General features: G+C 60.5%; 1 protein-coding gene across 2 annotated transcripts in view; it reads right to left on the bottom strand.

Moving 5' to 3' along the window:
- STRN4 (striatin 4) overlaps positions 1-12,732 on the bottom strand; it is a 19,144-nt gene that overhangs the window by 1,740 nt on the left and 4,672 nt on the right. Inside the window, exons 5-16 of one of the 2 annotated variants that reach the window (XM_008068906.1) lie at positions 11,954-12,151; positions 9,539-9,680; positions 6,539-6,698; positions 5,845-5,958; positions 5,398-5,513; positions 3,555-3,730; positions 3,418-3,465; positions 2,892-3,013; positions 1,626-1,796; positions 1,341-1,481; positions 793-891; positions 589-675 (exon numbers count right to left, since the gene is read on the bottom strand). In XM_008068906.1, coding sequence (XP_008067097.1) covers positions 589-675; positions 793-891; positions 1,341-1,481; positions 1,626-1,796; positions 2,892-3,013; positions 3,418-3,465; positions 3,555-3,730; positions 5,398-5,513; positions 5,845-5,958; positions 6,539-6,698; positions 9,539-9,680; positions 11,954-12,151 — 1,574 coding nt within the window. The remainder of the gene's footprint in view (positions 1-588; positions 676-792; positions 892-1,340; positions 1,482-1,625; positions 1,797-2,891; positions 3,014-3,417; positions 3,466-3,554; positions 3,731-5,397; positions 5,514-5,844; positions 5,959-6,538; positions 6,699-9,538; positions 9,681-11,953; positions 12,152-12,732) is intronic. The other variant, XM_008068907.1, reaches the window with a different exon arrangement.

Genomic DNA, 12,732 nt, shown 5'->3' with positions numbered 1-12,732 from the left:
GTGGCCAGCCCCCACTCGCTGCGCCTGCACCTCCTGGCGCCTGCACCTCCAGGCGCCGCTCACGTCCTCTCTGCCCTGGGCATTCTCAAGGCAGCCCCTCGCCCTTCCCCCTGGGGAGCTCCAGCCCCTTCTCTGCCCAGCAAGTCCCTCCTTCCCTCCCAGGCACTGTCTCTGGGCCTCCGTGCCCTTATCCAGAGAGCAGCGTGGGACCAAAGGCTCAAGTCCCTGGGGGATTTGGCCCGACACCCCTGGCCTTCCATTCCTGCAGCCCAGGGAACTGTGACCCAGCCACAAACTTCTCTGAGCCTCAGGCCCCATCTCCGTGAAATGGGGATGAGCATCTCAAGCGCACAGGGCCACTCGGAAGATCAAACATGATGACGCAGGTCCTGTCCTGCCAGGGCTGGGCCCTGTGTGCTCGGTGTCAGCTGCCAGGACTACCGTCATGCCTGCCCAGACCAGCTGCCCCAACCCGACCTGAGCCTCTGATGTTGCCTGGGGCCAGTGCCCAGGTCCCTCTTCTTCTCCCCAGCCCTGGGGGGCCCAGCACACTGCACCCCTGCTGAAACAGGATGGCCAAGAACTTACTTCCTGACATCAGGAATACACCATTGGGGTCCACGGCGAGGCAGGTGACTGCATCTAGGTGGGCGACCATCGAGTGCACGGATTTACCTGAAGGAGAGGGGTGGGGTGGCAGGCTCCCATCCCACGGTGGGAACCTGGGAGCTGGAGGAGATGGAGATGTCCAGTGTGGACACACGGCTCCGGCCATCTGCGTCAGAACCTCACCTGTCCGATTGTCCAGGAAGCGGATGCCCCTGTCATCGTGGGCCGTGATGGTGAGGGGCTGGTTGGGATGACTCACCACTTGGTTGATCTGGGTTGGTCCTGGAGGGAAATGGGGGGGGTGTCAAAGGGAACATCAAGGATCCCAGAGCAGAGGCAGGAGGAGTGCAGATGCCTGCGTGTCGGGGAGAGGAAGTGGGGAGACCGGGCCACCCCTCCTCCGCCTCAGTGCTGCTTCGACAAGATGAGACCCTGGGCCTTGTTCAGGGGGTGGACAAGGGCAACAAACACGAAGGCATCCAACCACTCTACCAAAAGGGCCCCAAGGGTGTCTGTGAAACCCTCCATCCCAGCCCCTGAGAGCCAGAGCCGTGAAGGCAGGGCAGTGCCCTCCACTGAGCCTTATTTCCTTCCTGCCCAGGACCCCTGAGGGCACAGGGGAGTCACCCTGTGCTGCCTGGCAAGCAGGTCACCAAAACCACAGGAGACATTCAGACCCCCCCGCCCGAACCCTGGCTGGGCCTAGCCACCGGCCCTGAGGGCACCCTTACCACTGCTCCCCCGGGACTCCAGCGTGAGGAGGGCACTGCCAGCCTCCAGGTCATACAGGACGGTGTCGCCAGAGCGGAAGGATGCCACGACGTGGGCAGGCTCGGTGCTGGTGAAGGCCACTGAGGTGGGGATCCCGTGCTCTGAGGGCACAGGGGAGAGAGGCTGCCTGATGGGCCCGGTCCCACCCTGTGGGTGGCTGTGGGCGCGAGGCCTGCACCCTCGTCAGAGCCACCGAATGGCCTCCAGCTCCACACTGCTCTGAGGTGCCGGGGTTCCCCACTCACCGCTGGCTGTGGAGAAGGTACAGAGGCAGGTCGGGCTGCTGCCACTGGGGTCCCAGATCCGGACTGTGCCATCGGCTGAGCAGGAGGCCAGGCGCTGGGAGGCGGGGCTGAAGGCCAGGCCCCACACGGCGTCCCCGTGGCCCTCCAGGACGTGGCTCAGCACACTCGGGTCTGTGCCGGCCGCAAGGAGGAAACAGGAACGTCAGGGCTGCCGGCCCCAGCTCAGAGCTCCAGCTCTGCTAAGACCCAGGCAGCTGGGCTTGAGCCCTCTGCATCCAGCTTCACACTCAGCACCCTGGCCCTCTCGGAGCTGCCCACCACTGAGACAGCCCGGGGGCAGTTCTCTGGGAAGATGCTCGGGCACCAGCAGCAGGGATTCCCCTCTACTCATGACTGTCTTCCCCGGGCCCAGACAGTGGCTGCCCAATACAGGATTTCTAGGCCTCAGCTGAGGAGGAGGGAACAGCATACTCTACGGCCTTCAAGGAGTGGCACACAGCCTCTGCACCACGGGCCCCAGCCTGGGTCTGTGCAGAGGCTTTTCTGCTCACGCCCAGCGGACAAGCCTCGCCCAGTTTCTCCAAATCCCTCTTGTCACTCAGAGGCCCCATCATTGTCTCCCTGAGCACTGGGGGCCACGCAGGTGGTTCTTGTCTGAGCCCTGCTGACACCCAAGTGTGGCAGCTAATGTGGCTGGGGCTGACTGCTGGCCTTTCACAGGTGAGCCTGTTCTCTGGAGAACGGTGGCTGTTCTGCCCTGACAATATGTAGCACAGGGCCATGTGTGTGATCAGAAGAGGTATCACAGAGCAGGGGACAGACACCGAACAAAGTGACAGTCTGGTTACTTCTCTGCTTAGCTCGTAGGGCCTAAGGAAAAAGCCCCAATCCCTACAGCCTGGCCCAGCTCACCCACCTCTGCCTCTCCTCACACGCCCCCTCCACTCAAGCACAGACACGCTGGTGGTTCCTGCATGCAGCCCGGGAGGGCCGGCCACACCTGGCACGTGCCTGCCCCCGGCCCAGGCGACCCCAGTCTCTGCCTTCCGGAGGCAGCTCAGCTAGCACTGATGCTCACAGCTGGCCCCACCATCACTTCGCCTCGGCTCACATGGCCCGCAGCCACATGCCAAGGCGCGTCTCCCAACTAACCACTCGTGAGCCCCAGGGCCTGCAGCATCCGGCAAGGGAGTGCCAAGTGAGGGGAGGAGGACCATGCCCCAGGGGATGGGGTCGAGGGGAGGGGAGGTGGGGAGCTGTCCGCACCGTAGCCATCATAGGGGTCCATGTTGAGGTCCGGAATCTTCCAGCTGTGGATGCAGGCATCTGCACCCCCACTGTAGCAGTATTCACTGTTGCTGCCCATGGCAACGGCCAGCACGGGGCCCCTGGAGGGTACAAAGGTGGGGGAGGGGCGTGAGGACAGCTGCTCAAAACCCGCCCTGGCCTCAGGACCTCAGCACTTTTCAAGGATGGCCAAAAGGAACTCGGCAGCTCGGCAGCTGGGGTTCTGGCTGTGCGGCCGGGGTGGGCTGCCCGTCCCTTGCCTTCCCCACACCTCTGCTTCCTTCCCTGAAGGGCTGTGCCGAGAGCCAGCTACCAGAGCCTCAGCCCAGAAGCGAAGGCCGTGTGCACGTGAGAGTGTCATGCTGCTCAGGACGACGTGAGGGGTACGGAGTCTCAGAGTCCTCCTGCTGCCCTGCCTCCTGCCATGGGCCTCCTGGGATGGCCATGAGTGGGGGTAGACAGGCTCTGAGACCAGGGTTCTCGCAGGTGCGGATCACCTCCCTACCTGTGGGCCCGGAAAGCGTGGATAGGCTCCACGTCCAGCGCAGCATTCCTGTGGGAGGCGGAGGAGCACGATGTCACCAGGACCCCACGCACCCTGTCCCCAAGTCCCAGCCCCCACTCTGGGGTTGCCGCCCTCACTTCTTGGCTGTGACCGCCTTCTGCAGGTTCCACAGCTTGAGCGTGCCGTCCTCAGAGGCAGTGAGCAGGGCCGACTGGCTGTGGTGGAAGGCCAAGGAGCGGATGCCGTCGTAGTGCGAGCGCAGGGTGAACTTGGGGTTCCACGTCTTCTTAAAGGCATCTTTGCTGTCAGACAGCTGGGGTGGGGGGAGCTGCCTCAGTGTCTTCAGTCCACCCTAGCAGTCACCAGGCGCTGACACCCAGGGCGTCAGGACCCTCCCGCGCCGAGATCTCCCTGCAGGAAGGCCCTTGCAGCCTGGGCTCCGGCCTGGGCTGCCCTTCCTTTCCTCTTTCCCAGGAAGAGCCCCTATGCTCACTCAACAACTTCCTGCAATGTGCTAGTTTCTGGGGAGATGAAGGGGGCCTGACCCCAAGGAGGATGGGGGGAGACAATCAGCCACCCCACAGGAGCAGAGGATGACGAGCTACAAGCAGTGCTATGAATTAAACATGCACGAGGAGATGCCAGGCAGCCTGGCCTCCTCTCCGGGGGTCAGTAAGGCTCTCCTGAGGAGACAAGTGAGCAGGGCTTAAGCAGGTAAGGGGACAGGGGAGGGGAGGTGGCTGGGGAGGGAGGTGGCTGGGGAGGGAGGCTGCATGTGCAAAGGCCCTGAGGCAGGGGGAGGCAAGGGCAGGTCCAGGCCTGAGAAGTCAGTGCAGCTGGGATGCAGAGGCAAGGAGGAGCGTGGTAGGGCTTGAGGCCAGAAGGGCTGGCAGGAACAGGATGGTAGGCCAAATCGGAGTCTGCATTTCACTCTGAGAAAAAGCCTCAGAGAAACGGGAGCCAAGGAAGGGTTCAGAGCGGGGAAATGACAAGGCTTGTTCTGGCTACCCCAGGAGAGACGGGATTATAGCCAGAAAAAAGCAGCTGCAGAGAGCCAGGTTAGGAAGTCATGAAGTCCCAGGAGAGGGGGGCACTTAAGCCAGCCCTTGACCATGGAGGTGGAGGCAAGTCATGAGTGGCAAGAGGATTGGGCGCAGAATCACAGGCCCCCGCCAGACACTGCATGTGCCCAGGAGGATGGCCAGGACCTGAGAGGGTCAGGCTCGAGAAAGACCATAAGGAGCCTGCCAAGCAGGTCTCAGCAACCGCCCCAAGACAGGGCTCACCCCAGCCGTCCTGCCTAAGACGGGGCTCGCCCCGGCCATAGCTCCTCAGAGCCGGAGGATCTGCTGTCGCGTGGCTCCCCCTCCTTCCCCAGCAGAACCTAGAACACTGTCCCTCCCCCAGAGGAGGTGGCACGGGTGGGCGGAATGCTGCACACTGCCCTGCCCTGGCCTCACTTCCCACACCACACAGCGTTGCACCCACCTCACTGGGTCGGCTCTGCCTGGGGCCCTGTTCTGCTACAGGAAGATACACACACCCAAGCCGGGGCTCCAGGTGCCAGAGGCCTGTCCACGGATCTCAGACCCAGAGCGTTTTCATTCCAGCCCAACTGCCCCATTCACACAAGGCTGGCCTGAGTTTAGGGGTTTGGCTTGAAGCCATCTTTCTGAATCCCAAACTGCCAGGGGTAGGAGGGAGCGCTGAGTTGTGCAGCCTGGCACCATGATTAAGACACAGCTCCACAGCCATCTAGGCCCTGGTCCTCGGTGACCACGGTCTAGTCCCACTACCCATCTGCACCTGCACCCCCATGAAACAGGGTGAGAAGGAGAAGCCAACTCCCAGGGCTGTGGAATGATCTGAGAGTCCTCATGTCTAAGGGCCTGAGCACAGCAGCACCGAGTCAGAGCCAGTTAGGGCCGGTCCTGGGCATGGTGCCCGATGGGGGCCTGGGGGGGCGCCCAGAGAACTTACATCACAGCTGAGGTCGTTGTCGTTGGTGACGGTGAGATCTGCCAAGTCCCCCAGGCTCACCTCCCCGCCCCCGATAGTGTCCATGATGAAAACGTCTGAGGAGAAGCCAAAGGAACCTGGTAGGGGGAGGGGAGGGAGGGGCAGAGAGGACCAGGGAGAGAGAGAATGACAGAGAGAGGCAGAGAGAGATAAGGAGCGAGAAAGAGAGGCAGGGGGAGGACAAGATCAAGAACTACAGCTGGAGAGGAGGAGACAGAGAGAGACAGACAGACAGGGCAGGACAGACAAAAGAGAGGGAGACAGACAGACAGACGAACTTTTGGGACAGGGAGGCTGCAGACTGGAGGCTGGGCCTTGGCCCGAAGGACACAGAAGCCCTGGGCTTAGCTCTGCAGCCTCCCTCTGCTGTGGGCCCACAGGACTGGGGCCAGGAGCAGGGCCTCTTACCTTCGTGTGGCCGGGGCTGGGGAGTGCCAGGAGGAGGGCCAGTCACTTTGGGAGGCAGCCCGTCCACATCCCGCAGGTCGGCCAGAATGCCCTGAAGTTTGACCCGACGGCTTTCTGCAGGAACAAGGCACAGGCAGGGGTGGCTCACCAGTCCCAACAGCCTTGTGTAGGCGATGACTTCCCCACACTGGAAGCTTTCTGCAACTGTGCGGGGTGGCGAGGCTCTTGCCCCGGGTCGGGGAGACAGAGGAGACAGGCTACCTGGGACCCTTTGTGGGCAGTGGGCAGGTCACTGCCCTTGCCCGGGTCCCAGTCCCCAGCCATCCACCCCATGTGACCCCCGAGAGCCCTGCTAACGGGAGTCAAGGACAGGGAGGAAGACACGTCCTGCCCCACCTGCCTCTCCCCCACCGGGCCCTCATCCTGTTCCTTCTTGAGGTTGGCCAGAACTGGAGGCCTGCCAGGGAGGGCTGGAGGCCCTGCTTCAGGAAGAGCAGGCCTGAGTCCCCACAGGGATTTTCCAGGGAAGGGGTGAGCGGCCAGGCTGCTGTGGCCTGGCCTCCTGCTCTCCTTGGCCACTCTCCCCTAAGGAAGTATATCCGTCCGGTGGAGAGCCGAGGGCAGGAAGCAGCTGCAGGCGGCAGCATGGAAGGGCAGGCCCCGGGTGGGGAAGGCCAGGAGAGGCTCCACTCACCCAGCTCATGGGGGCTCCCCTCCGCAGTACACCGCCGAGGATCTGGAGACCCTTCCCCGTCCTCTCCAGAGCCCAGGAAATCAAACTCATTAATGGCATCCTCTGAGTCATCCTCCTCATCCTCGTCTTCCATTTCAGGCACCAGGGTCTTGGATGGGAGCTGGGTACGGAGGACACAAGAGAGGTAAGGGGCTCTTGTGCAGAGACTAAGCCAACCCTGCGGCCGGGACGGGTAAGCCACGATCCCAGCCCTCTGCTTGTCCCCACTCACAGTCCTGCCTCAGCTGCCAGCTGGCTGCCCCGAGCACCCACCCTGATGGCTGTGCTCCCCATTGGGGCATTCAGCAGCCGCCTATCCCTGGGGTGGGCCCGGCCACCCGCACTCACACAGCCCTCCACCTGGCCTGGGCTACTCCTGCCCCCTTAGCACTGTGCCTCTCCCGAGGAAAGGGTGGATAATGTAACAGCCTGCTGGGGGAGCACGACATGTCCTTGCATCCGTGTGTGAGTGCAGAGGTGCAGTTACAGTGAGAACGGACAAGCTCCAGCATTCTAACTGCAAGTGCCACGTGATTAGTAATAATAATAATAAACACTCATCAAACACTCTGCACAGCTGCTGGGCTTACACAAGTACTTTGAAGACACGCTTCACTTGACCTCCGGCCCTGTGAACAGCTACCAGGACCACCGTCATGATTATTCCCATGTTATAGGCGAGAAACAGGCCAAGCAGAGTGAGGCCACTTGCCCAGGTCACCACATCCAAGCTCTGCCCACGCCCTGGACAGCTGCAGTCAACTGTGAACTCCTCCAGGGTGTGGCTGACCCCTCCCACAGGTTAGGTCCCCACGCGGGGTCTGAAGGCAACACCTCTTAGGCATCCATGAGACCAGAGCAAAGGGACACAGAGAAGACTCATGGTCAAGGTTTAGACAGCATCCCCAGAGAGGCAATGGCTAAGTCAGGACTCTGCAGAAGCCTGGAACCATCATTGGCTTTGAAGGGTGGGTCACAGAAGGGACCTGTCCAGTCACACTCTGCCAGCGGTACCCAGGACTATGAGGACAACAGCAGGAACTGCCAGCAGGAATACCACCCAGGAGCAGTCAGCAGGGGTTGGCCACCGTGTTTTCCGGGGTTTTTCTGTGCATGAGCTTATCTTCACTAAGAACTCAACAACCCAGACACGGGACTTGGTCCCATCTTGTGGGTCAGGAAACCGAACCCAAGACAAAGGGAAGCCAGCGCCCAAATTCACGCCACCAGGCCAGTAGCCCATCTTGGAGTCACAGGCAGGACTTCTGGGTCATGGTCAGGGTTTATAGCTAAGCCTCCCTGAAGACAGAAATCCCACACAAGAGCCAGCCCAAGGGGTGTGTCGACAAGTATGGTGACGAATGCGAAAAATTCAAAGCCGGGCTCGGTGGCTTAGCCTGTAATCCCACGCCTTGGGAGGCTGAGGTGAGTGGACTGCCTGAGCCCGCGGGTTCAAGGCCCGCCTGGGCAACTTGGCGAGACCTCATCTCTACAACAAATCAAAAAATTAGCCGGGTGTGGTAGCGCGCGCCTGTAGTTCCAGCTACTTGGAAGGCTGAGGCGGAAGGATCGCCGGAGCCCAGCAGGTCGAGGCTGCGGTGGCTGGGAGCGGCCACTGCACTCTAGTCTGGGTGACAGAGTAAGACTCTGACTCAAAAAAAAAAAAAAAAAAAGGAAAAATTCAGTGGCAATTTCTGGTGGGAGGAGCAGGAGTGGGACAGTGTCCCAAAGGAGGTGACGTATAAGGTAATACTTGAAACAAGAGCAGCAATTCCAAGAGGGCAGGAGGGGCAGGCCTTCTGGACCAGGGACCAGCACCTGAGCCCCTAGCCCTAAGACATCCTGCGTCTCCTTAAGCCTCCTCTAGTGCTACGCCCTGAGCCCTCCATACCACGCAGGGCACTAACAGGTACCCAATCTGTTGGGACCCTGTGCTGAGCCTCACTGGGGACAGTAGAGACAAAGCAGAGCCCAAGACAGACCCGGTCCCTCACGGGGAGGGATACGGACCCAACACCAGTCGGTGGGCAGGCCTGGGGAGGGAGGGCAAGTCAGGAAGGCTTCCTGGAGGGGCTGTCTGAGCTGAGCCTGAAGGTGAAGGGAAAGAGGCGTCCATGCAAAGGGACCCGCCAATGGAAGAACAGTGTTCAGGGTTATCAGGTCCCTCCTTCATGGGCACCCGTCCCTGCCTCCACCATGACATGGCCTTCAGCACATGACCGCTTACGAGGCTGCCACCAGCTACAAGCTCCTGCACGCCAGGGACCAGACCTTTGTGTCTCCACATCCCTGCTGCCAGCACAGAGCTGGGCCCATGGAGGCCCAAAGGGACGCTCACAGAACAGACGAAAGTATCCAAGCCCAAGAAAAGTGTCCTCATAGTGGCAGGGAAGGGGCACCAGGGAAGGGGTAACAGTGCTGTGTGGGCTGCGCTGGGAGCTGATCTTGACGCCAAGCTGAGGGAACCTGGACTCTTCCCCAAGGGTGGCGTGCCTGGGTCCGGATCCTGACACCAGCAACAGACTGGATGCCCACATCCTGCAGAGCCCCAACCAGGCTGATCTGGGCCCAGCCATGTTCACTCGACACGTACCTCTCTACATACTGAGAGCCTGTGTTCCACACCCTTTTCAAGGTATGGGGACAGAGCAGCAAAAAGACCCACAAAATCCCTGCCTGGCGGGGCTCACAGAGAGCAAGGGTCACATCAGAAACATCCACCTGGGACCGTGGTCAGCCAGCCGAGGGAGAGTCCATGAGGCTGACCTGGCCCGAGCATTTAGGAGGCATCTCGGGAGCCTCTGAACTGACAGGGAGAAGAGGGTCATGGTGGTGCGGGAAGAGCCAGCACCCAGGCCCTCCGCAGTCACCCAGGACAGGCCTGGCTGCGGGAGCCGGGACTCCGGGAAGAGAGCATGCCACCCCCAGCCCAGGACAGGACAGGGGAGCAGAGGGCGGCACCTTCACACGCTGCTTCTTGTGCTGCACGCTGTCCAGCTCGTCGTCCTCATCGCTGTCCTCGTCCTCACAGTTCTGCAGGAAGGGGATCTGCCCCAGCACCGAGCCGCCCAAGCGCTCTTTGCCATCTTTGCCCGCAGCGTTCCTACCCACAACAGGGGGCGTCAGTTCCGCCAGGGGCCAAAGCTCAGGTGGGAAGGCGCCCACGCAGGCTTGGTGGCCAGAGCCTGGACCTGGCCAAGCCCCTGAGCCTGAGCAGTCTTGACCCTGACACACACAGGGCCCCGTGGTCAGCCCCAGTCCTGACCACACACCTCCCTTGTGTGCTGAGTTGGAAGGAAAGCTGGATGAGAAAGTGCCACGGACTCAGCAGCCCCCATTCCCACGTCCCACAGACTACAAGGCAGGTCCCGCAAGGGGCAGACATGCCCGACAGGAAAGAGGAACGGCCACTCTGCAACATCTATCCTGGGATAAGCTGGGACGCGGGCGACACTTGCTCCCAAGAAGCTTGCACTGTCCCAGCAAAAGATGGCGCGCCTGCTTCCAGCTCCAGCTCCTGGCCTCCAGGTTTGATGACGGGTTTTAAAGGAGGATTTGTCCAGCTTGACCCCACAGGAGAAAGCAGGGTGGAGCTCAAAGTTCAGACAAATGCACATACCCTCCTTTCTGCCATCAGGTTGGTGCTCCAGAGTTTTCTGTCAACTGCCTAGGTATACAGTCACCACTTGGTAGAGCAATCACTGCACAGTGCCCTTCTCCGTCCTCTTCATGCCCTTCCAGATCGCTCTGCGCTAACAGCTGGGACGCCATCCTCACAGGCTTTCCTCCCACAGCATGGGTGCAGGTTCAGCCTCCTGCATTGCCCCCTCTTCCTGCCCCTCCCTCCAGCCACTCAGCAGGCAGCACCCGCAGGATCCCTTCTCTGTGCTCCACCCTCACTCCCGCAGTCACTGTAGACAGTGTGGCTTCCAAAGCTGCCACATGCTGGTGAGCCAGCACTAAGTTCAGGAGCCAAATGCCCCCAGTTCCAAATGTGGGGACAAACAAGCAGCTCGCATTCACATAGCCTCGGCGGCTGGGCAATGACTCCTCATTCCCCCTCAGGAGGTGCTGCTCTCAGGGGCTCAGGCAAGCCTGGGTCACCCTTCGTTTCTTCTCCCCTCGCCTCCAGCTCTTTCAAGAGCACTGACTCGGCCCTCAACGCCCACTGAAGAGCGGACACGTCTCACCCCAGTGCGCACGCCCATCAGCCCTTGCAGTCACCTCCTAACCAGCCTCCCTGCCTCTGCTCCGGGTCCCACAGCCTCTCCTTGAGGAGGATCAAATACATCAGATTAAGTCACTCCCCACTCAACAACCCCTCAAACAGAATCCAAACTCTTCACGCCTGCCCATGAGGCCCGTGTGAAGGCTTCTGAGAGCGCACCCTCACCACAGCCCTCAGCCTCCACGCTCACTCCCTGCAGCCCGCCAGCCTCCTGCGGCTTCCTGCACCGGTGGGTCTTTCCCTTTCTTGGGCATTCATTCACTGTCCTTCTGCCTGGAACATCCCCCCCCCCCCCCCCCAGCTGCTCATGTGGCTTACCCTGCAGTTCACGTAGTTCTCTGCCCAAGTGCCACCTCCAAGAAGGCTCTCCCTGCCCACGCCATCCAAAGCAGCACTGTTTCTCCCATCACTCTTTTCTTTCTTATTGAGTCAGAGTCTCACTCTGTCACCCAGAGTGCAGTCCGCAGCCTCGACCTGCTGGGTTCAGGTGATCCTTCTGCCTCAGCCTTCCAAGCAGCGGGAACCACAGATGCACACCACCAGGTCTAGCTAATTTTTTAATTTATTGTAGAGACAAGGTCTCGCCACGTTGCCCAGGCTGGTCTTGAACCCATGGGCTCAGGCAATCCCCTTGCCTCTGCCTCCCAAAGTGCTGGGATTACAAGCGTGAGCCACCACAGGTTTCCCTTCACTCTTTCCTGCTGCACCTTTTTAGTGCTCTTCACAGCACTGAGCCTCGCCTATATGACATCACTTATTCTGATGAACTAACAGTTACCGATGGAGGAAGGATAGACAAGAGCTCTCTGCGGGTGGCCACCCATGCTTTCTCCCACCCACGAGCTGCCCGCCCGGAGTCTGCCCTCAGGAGGCGCGGAATGCTGCTGAGGAGTGCATGGGCCTGAGTCTCAGGAGGGGGCAGGGCTGGAGACGGGGCCATGGAAGAGGGTATGGTAGGGACCAGAACAGGATCCAGGGTACCTGGCAAGGAAGGGACCGAGGGCTCCACAACAAACAAGCCCATGACATATTCCAGGAAGAGAGGGGGCCGCCCGAGCCCCAGGAACACCAGCGGACCTCCTGCCATCACAGGCCTTGCTCAGGAGGGGCAGGAGCCGGGGAACACACCGGCAGGCCCAAGGGCTCACCTCTTTATCTGCTCCTCGATCTGCTTCACCAACAGTGACTCGCCACCGCTGAGCCCCCCGGGGCCAGGCGTGGCCCTGGGGCCCCCTTCGGTCGGCTCCACAGCCCCATTGAGCTCCAGTGAGCGGCCCAGCAGGGAACGGACACGCTTGGACCGCATGTCGAGGATGGTGTCCGTGTAGCCCACCTCTTCCAGGTATCTGCAGAGGTACAGCACCAGTGTGGTCAGATGTCCCGGGGCTTCTTCAGGAACTTCAGGGACCAGTGCAGACTGGGATGGCCTCATGAGGGGCAGCGTAAAGGCACACGGCAGCATTTCACAGACAACACACCCGACCCAGCAGTCTCACTTCGAGACCATTTCCTGTGGGAGCCCTGTGCACGAGCACAGCGCTATACACAGGGTGCGCGGGGACTGGCCTCACTGTCCGCTGACAGGGATCGTGTCAGCAAATTACCATTAGGGAGGCTAGGCCGAAAACAGATGTGGCAGAGTGCGAAGAAAAGCTGACATGATAAAAGGCATCATGAAGACAGTAAGTATACGATGATGGATTCCAGTGTTTGCAAAAAAGAAAAAAGTGTCAGTATGTGCATAAGTTTACACCACAATCTCGCATTCGTATTATATCCCCCAAGAGGCCTAGAAAGATACAAACACTTAACAGCAGCACCCTCCACAGAATGGGACCAGTGATATGAAGGGACCTTTTATTACGTGCTCTACTTGCTTCTACAAATGAGCATGTCTTACTTCTGCAATTTAAAAACTGAAGTAGCC

Source organism: Carlito syrichta, unplaced genomic scaffold (assembly GCF_000164805.1).
Source record: "Carlito syrichta isolate Samal-C Ts95f unplaced genomic scaffold, Tarsius_syrichta-2.0.1 Scaffold311659, whole genome shotgun sequence".
NCBI lineage: Eukaryota > Metazoa > Chordata > Mammalia > Primates > Tarsiidae > Carlito > Carlito syrichta.
The sequence above is the reverse complement of the archived record's forward strand: the minus strand, read 5'-3'. Positions and strand labels throughout refer to the sequence as shown.